Genomic DNA, 7929 nt, shown 5'->3' on the forward strand with positions numbered 1-7929 from the left:
ATCTTTCTTAAATTTAAATGTGACAAATAAACAAATAACAAAACAAAAAACAACTTCACATATGTATATTATATTTTGTACAAATTATGATTAATGTGTCTTGTACATATTGCAAAGGATAATAATATTTACACAAAATAATACAAATACACCTCTAAGGTAAGAAATAAGATAATTTTTGAGGCAAATGAATAAATCAAAAGTATTAGATATATATAATAATTTTCTTCTTTATATTCAATTCAATTACTAGATAAACTAAGTTTAATTGACTGGTTAAAGTATAAACATGACAGTAAAAACTTGCTGTCGCTCATTGTGCTGTTTGTTGCATTTAAAGATTTTTTTTTATTCATTTTCTCCTTTTTTTCCCTTTTTTTTTTAAATTAAAATCTTTTATATAATCCCGTTTTTACAATTAATTCGTACGAACTTAAAAATTCAATATTGATTTTTATTTAAGTTCCATTAATATATGCAAGTAGCTAATTGTCCTAACAAAAATACGCAAGTTATTGTTGAATGAAGCTTGATTTTTAATAAGAAACCACAAGGACTGAAATACTTTGTCGATATCTTAAAATTAAAACTTAACAATTTTGTTATTGATGCGTATTTAAAATCTTTTAAGAGAGTCATTAGAAATCATATAAAAAACTGTAAACGGATACGCATGTTTCAAGTTATTCACAGCAATAATAACCATTAACCGAAATTTACAATTTGTAAACAATAATGACCTTGTTACCACTAAATTGTTAATGCTTGAGTTTATTTTTATTACATAACTTGCTAGGACAGCTTGTCATTTATACATTTGGTACTGTAATTGATATTATAATTAACCACATCCACATTGTAATGTTGTTGGTGAATAAACTCAACAGGTGCCGTTGTCTTTATTGTTTTAAGCTTATATCGACTATCAGATTAACAAAATAACTTAAAAACACGTTCTATTTAATAAAGATAAAATAAATAATTACTTTAAATGTTTTTATGAAGTTTGCGACTTTACTTATATTGAACAAATATACAAAATAAATACTATATAACAACTACAAAAGCATTCTAGAGTTTCAAATTGTATTTAATTGGTGTCACCTAAATTGAATTCATGAATTTAAATGTCTAATACCGTTGTCTTCTTTCTACATCTTTTCCCAGTTTTAGGCTGGAAAGCATTTCGTGCCTCAAGATCTTCGTCGTCCACATATGTCCAAAACCGACAGGTATTTTCTGAAAAACGGCAAAAATATTTTTTTACACAAACTTCATGATAAAGTTTTCAAAGTAGTTTCTTTCAAAAATATTCTTGATCAATACAATATTGGAGGCGCGTACAGCGAATGAAAGTAATCAATTTCGAATGAGAAAATGAATTTACATTTTCCTAAAGCAGTTTTTTCAGATATTCATATTATATTCAGAAATTTAAAAAGTGGATTCACCGAAATATAATTGCTAGTGAACATGGTGAATGAATGAATAAGTTGAAGTTTCCAAAGTTTCGTCATCGTAATGTGCATATTTAAGTGTTTAGCAAAGACAAATTGACGAATATAACTTATGATTTCCCCTACAACTAAGAAAGTTCACATATGCTTTACAGACATCTTTAGTGAGCTTTCAATACATATCCTATTTTAACCATACGAACTACATTTTTTTATGATCGAATTGTTAAGTATGAGAAATAATTACCTTCTGTAGAGGTGCTACCGTCTTTATCGTGACTATGATCAGATTCGGCATCATTCAGCTCTGTTTTTTTGGCTCTTTCGTTGAATAATTTTTTCAGTTTTTCTGTTGGGATATAAATAAAAAAAATCTTTAGATTTTTTTTCTTTCAAGTATGACAATTAATATAGAAACATTTTAAAGAAAATTGGTACCGTTAATTTTATTACTACCACTGGGTCGATGCCTCTGCTTGTGGACTATTAGTCCCCGAGGGTATCAACAGCCCAGTACCCAGTACTTCAGTACTGGCATGAACAGATTTTTTGTGTTATTAAAATTTGCTGTAACAAAATATTAGAAATTGTTATAAATTAAGGAATGTATCTCCCTCATGCAAAGCTCTGATTCCTTTCACGGATTGGGCTATACCTTTTGGACCTTTTGGATTATAGTTCTTCCATCTTTTATATAAGCTTTGGATTTCAAATATTTTGACCACGAGCATCACTAAAGAGACATGTATTGTCCAAATGCGCATCTGTTGCAAGAAAATTCGGACCGTTAATTTTATTTTAACAAATGGCATATATTCAACTGTCAGAGGCATGAATGATTTAATAAATTATATCGTACTTGGTCGAACATATATCAGTAAAATACATTTTGTCATCATTAGCTATAAAATACAATTAAGAAATGTACATTAGAGGCACGAAAGATACCAGAGAGACAGTCAAAGTCATCAATCGAAAATAAACTGACAACGCCATAGCTAACAAAGAAATAGACAAACAGCTAAATAATAGTACAAACGACAAAACATAGAAATCTTAAGACTCAGCAACACGAACCCCACAAAAAACTGAGGGTGTTCTCAGGTGGCCCGGAAGAGTAAACAGATCCTGCTCCACACACAAAGACGAATCAAACTAAGTACTTCTTGAGCAGCTACGTTTTGAGTATACTATATAGTGCGTAATATGACGAATTAATGGTTTCTACAACTTCAATTTTTTTAATTTTATTTTCATTTTTGTCTTTTTTTCGAATGCCGATGTTATATAAAAAAAGAAGATGTGGTATGATTGCCAATGAGACATCTATCCACAAAAGATAAAAATGACACAAACATTAACAATTATAGGTCACCGTACGGCCTTCAACAATGAACAAAGCCCAAACGCATATAGTCAGCTATAAAAGGCCCCGATAAGACAATGTAAAACAATTCAAACGAGAAAACTAACGGCCTTATTTAAGTAAAAAAATGAACGAAAAACAAGTATGTAACACATAAACAAACGACAACCACTGAATTACAGGCTCCTGACTTGGGACAGGCACATACATAAGTTATGTCTGTTCTTCGACGTAATAGTTTAAGTCGTTTATATTTTACCATACTTTTTCTCTTAAGACAAAATTAGATAAATGATTCAGATACCTCTCTCAGGGACGCACATTTATTGTAATTAAAAGACTTACCTCTTTTCGATAGATCTGTATTTTTCACATTAGATAAGTTATTCTGCAATAATAATGGAGAAGTATGCTCAATTCTTGTCTATGTTTTGTAGGTACCACTAGCATGCATATGCCTTTTCAAGTCTGTGAAATTTCTGGTAAAAACGACTTGTTATATTAACTTATTTTTGTTTGTTTAATTTGTATTGGCAAACTATTTAGGTTCATAATACGAAGTGACGTATTGTTTTCTTGTTCCAGTTCTTTTTACTTTTTTTCTTTAAATTGGTCACCGCATCGAATGCATGTGTATATGAAGTATGTCCAAAAATGTATGAAAAAGATATTTTTGTAATATATCAAATCATTTCAATGTATTGTTATAATATAGTTTTGTTATTGAAAAAAAAATATAATTATATGCAATAGTTTTTCCACTATACATTATTTTTACTACTATGAATTTATCTCCGGTGGTTTAAAATTAGAAAGGCCAAATAAAGTTTAAGGACCAAGATACCTAAAAGATTCCCAAATAAAGCTAAGGTCATATATTTCTGAGATAGAAAAGCCTTAGTATTTCAAAAATTCAAATTAAGATAACTTACTCTGTAAAGTCGTGGTAAATTCACGTTATCAGTGCTGTCGTCATCGTCGTCGTCAAATTTAAAATCATCAGTAGTAGCAGCTAAAGCATCATCATCATCATTGGTGTCGTCGTCGTCGTCGTCGTCGTCATCCTTATTGTCATCATCATCGCTATCATTATCATCATCCTCATCGCTATGATTATCATCATCATCATCCTCATCGCTATTATTATCATCATCATCATCCTCATCGTCGTCGTCATCATCGGCGCCGTCGTCAACGTCGTCGATATCTCCATCTTCATCTTCATTATTATTTTTCGAAGCATCAAAAGCAACAGCATCAACAGCTGAATCGTTATTCACATCAACATCATTATTGTCACTATCATCATCAGCTACTGCAGCAATAATGTTCGTACGTTTACTTTTTACGGTCCTAATTCTCTTTCTTGTGACCTTCCTTTGTGGAGTTGCTACATCTATGAGTAAAAAAAATAAATGGAAATATTCAGATTATTTCAGCTTATCTAAGATAAAATTGTTAATCAATACATCCATATTAGTACATGTTGTCATATGGTATATTATATATGCAGATACAAAAATAACTGATTCTCTATATTTGCTTGTCATGTAATACATGTAATACCATCGGACGTCCTGCAATTGATTATACTGTTTTGAGTTCTTATCTTAATAATTGTCAAATGAAAGGTTTCCGTCTGTAATATGTGAACATGGCGAAGTAAGCAAAATACTTGCAAACAATAATGAAGGTATATACGTTTCTTAAAATCAAATGTTTATGGAATTCATTAATACCTGATTAAACACAATTCCATGAAGCAACACTTTCTAAAAATAGATCGTGTATTAAAAAAAATGAAAGCAATAATTTAGAGTAGTAATATAAACAGCATAACGTTATACTATGACAGTAATCATACCATGTGAGTAAGAGTCATTCTCATGACCTGGCTGAATGTTTACATCTTGCAGTGTCTCCATCTGCTCTCTGGCAATATTTCGGGACACTCCTGGACCACACGACAATTTTGTAGGTGTTATGAACTGGGTTTCTCTTAAATTTTCTTCATGAGGGAAATACGTTTCCGTCAACCCATCCCTCTGTTTTTTTCTTTGTATGTCCCTTTTATCCACAATAGGTCTACCATTGAGCAAATTATCATAATAGGCTCCTTTCCCATCTCTCTTAATAGTTTGACGTTGTTGTGTCAAATCGAAGCACACGAACGCAAAAGTCACATTTAGGTGTTTCAATTCTTTAAGTCTTTTAAATTGTTGTTTTATACCACGCAAAGCAGTCGATTTTTTTCTTCTTTCATTGGATATTTCTGATGTTTTCTTTTTCTGCAGCGTATCATAAGTTTTTCTTTCGCCGGGTTTTCTAGGTTTTCTTGGAGTAGACGATTCAACATCATCAATGTTAAATTCATCCTCAGAAGGATCATTCTCTGAATCATACCTAATTTAGAAATACAAAAAGATTTTATAAATAATTAATAAAGACCATGCATATATAAATTACTACAGATCGTATATATATAAGTGAGTATCGTTTGATAAAGATTATACATATATGTCAAAAAGTAGGTTAATTATTTTAAACGCATGTTTTTATTCGTCAGATTGAACATTCTTGTAATCAATCACTTTTCTTTAGAATTGTGTAAACAAAATTACATCCACAGCGTGTACAGTGGTATAGATGGAATTTTTTTTTGCTATATGTTAAAAAAATCATATTAAGACCATAGCACATATAAAGTCATCGAAAAAATAGAACATTTTTTTTTTTTTTTAATTATAGAACGTTACATTTTTTCGTTCGTCTTAAGTTTTTAATCGTATAACATATACTTTTTATGAGCAAAATGATGAGCGATCGTTTATTCTATGTATCTTTTTTTACTCTTTAGATTTTTTCACGTTATTAAAAACAACAATTAAAAACTTTAATGTATAACAATGAGCAGAGGGACGATCATGTGTTTTGAATGTTGGTACAGCTACTGAGGTTTGTGTCTGAATTGGGTTTTGAAAAAGGAAAGCACATTTACCAGGAGAAAACTGATAATTTCACCGCGCTAATCGTCGTATGATTTTACATATCTATTGTTTTATGTGCAATTGATTTTGTTGATAATTATCTTTATATCAAATTTTTCTATCGTTAAACAAAAATAAATAAGTATTATCTTTTCATGTTGATTTGTAGTTTTAGTGACTTTAGAAAAAACATGATATTTTATTCGGCCTTAATCATCAGTGTATATATAAATTTCAAAATCAAACTAACACTTGTTTATATCACCAATAGACATTTTCCGTTTTTGTTGACGAAAAAATATGTTTATGTGTTAAACTTATAACAAAATTCACTAGAATTTTCTAGTAAATTCTGTAATAAGTTATACACACAAACATCACAATAAGCATAACTACGGGTTTTTTTAACAGTTAAGCTATTATTGTACTAATTTTACCTAGCCATGTATGATGTATAATATATGAAATCATAGTTCTCGTTCCCATCTACTCCACGAACACTGATGTTATGCTGCTTACCACGTCTTTCAATTCAAAATAAAGTGTTACATAGACATCACGTTTGATTAGGGGACTTTTTAAGGAATCCAAAATAGTTTGATAATGCCTCTGCAAAAGTTCATCTGATGATAATTGGTCGATAAGTTTCTGTATTTTTATGCTTAATCTTTCCTTTGAAAGCTTGTGTTGATAATCGGTTTCTTCATTTATTGTAACATATACGGGTTCATTGTTAACAATCTCTATGGGTTGGCATAAAATCTCCGATTTGATTTTTTGCAAACGTTTTCCAGTAGAAATTGGTAAAAATTGTAACAAATCTGGATGTAGTTCTAGTCCTTTAAGTGAGACAAAGCTTTTCTCATTTGATGAAATGTACCTCCGTAATACAGGTCTAAAACTGTTAATGGCGTTATCAATGTCAAGTTCTTTCGTACCAAATTCAGTAGGATTTTTTAACCCAAGGAGAATTGAAACTTTACTTTCTAATTTTTCAAAAAAATTTAGATTGCAACATATTGCCTTCCATGTCTCGTCGGACGGAATTGATCCTGACGGCAGATATTGTTTCACATTTTTGTTTTTTTCTTCTAGCAGAAAATCCAAATTTTGTCCTTTTGAGCTGTCTCCACTCACCGTAAAAGATATGTTGTTATCCCAAATAGTTTTCACCACATTTGGCATTGTATTGTACTGAACGGTGTCAAAAAGTTCAATGCTCTGGTAATGTGGGTGATGTCGACCGTAGAACAATTCTTTTAAGTGAAATTTTGCACTAGCGACTATCTTGGCATTATTGCGCCTCATTCCCATACGTAAATTTATCAATGCCTGCGAAAATCTGCATACTTGTAAATGTAAATATTGATGTCTAGGAATATGAGATAATACTGTTTTATAAAAAGATATAAAGTTAGCTGCTGAGGAATCTCCTTGGTTTTTTTCTATATGCTTAATAAATGGTATAACCATTTCGCGCATAGCAGAAGTGTGAAATGTAAGAAGAAGTTGCCATGCTACATGATGATCCTTACAGGTTTTAGCAAAGTTCTTCGCATTTGGGCTGTTGAATCCCATGAGCTCGCACATCTTTTCAAGATATGGTATCCAGTTCAACTCAAAAAAGGCCTTGACAGCATTCATTTCAAAATGACCCCCGCCTATTCTAAGATAAAGCCAGTCGAATTCCTTTTGATACGCACTTGGTAAATCGGAATGTTGGCGTTTGTGGTGTTGCGTGTACTCTTCTTTTGATGTAAAAGAGGCTTTATCTGAACACGCCTTGTTATTAATGCAATGTGTACAGATAACAGCTTCATTCAGTATCTTCTGGAAGAGACTATGTGGTCTTCCGTCACAGCAGACGAAAGTCCAGTCTCTATCATTATCTTTACCGTATCGCTTAATGCCAGCTTGCATTCCAATGTGTCTTAGTATCATTGCGACAGACTCACTGCTATTGGGGTTCTGAAATGTAGGCATTCCCATGCTTACTGCAGTAGGCCCTTTATGGTTGGTGGATACATATGAAAATCTTGAATAATTTGCTGTGTTTTCTTTTCTCTCTGTGGAATTAGAATTTAGCTCTTCTGTCAACACAGGCTTTTCTTTTTTCTTA

General features: G+C 31.3%; 1 protein-coding gene across 1 annotated transcript; it reads right to left on the minus strand.

Moving 5' to 3' along the window:
- Window positions 1–1103: 1103 nt before the first annotated feature.
- LOC134723747 (protein PFC0760c-like) lies at window positions 1104–6891 on the minus strand. The gene is made up of 6 exons (XM_063587293.1): window positions 6248–6891; window positions 4688–5226; window positions 3756–4219; window positions 3169–3211; window positions 1705–1806; window positions 1104–1239 (listed from the first exon to the last, which is right to left on the minus strand). The coding sequence occupies exons 1-6, from the start codon at window positions 6253–6255 to the stop codon at window positions 1124–1126; spliced, it is 1272 nt and encodes a 423-aa protein (XP_063443363.1). The 5' UTR covers window positions 6256–6891; the 3' UTR covers window positions 1104–1123.
- Between the last annotated feature and the right edge of the window lie 1038 nt (window positions 6892–7929).

Source organism: Mytilus trossulus, chromosome 6 (assembly GCF_036588685.1).
Source record: "Mytilus trossulus isolate FHL-02 chromosome 6, PNRI_Mtr1.1.1.hap1, whole genome shotgun sequence".
NCBI classification, from domain to species: Eukaryota; Metazoa; Mollusca; class Bivalvia; order Mytilida; family Mytilidae; genus Mytilus; species Mytilus trossulus.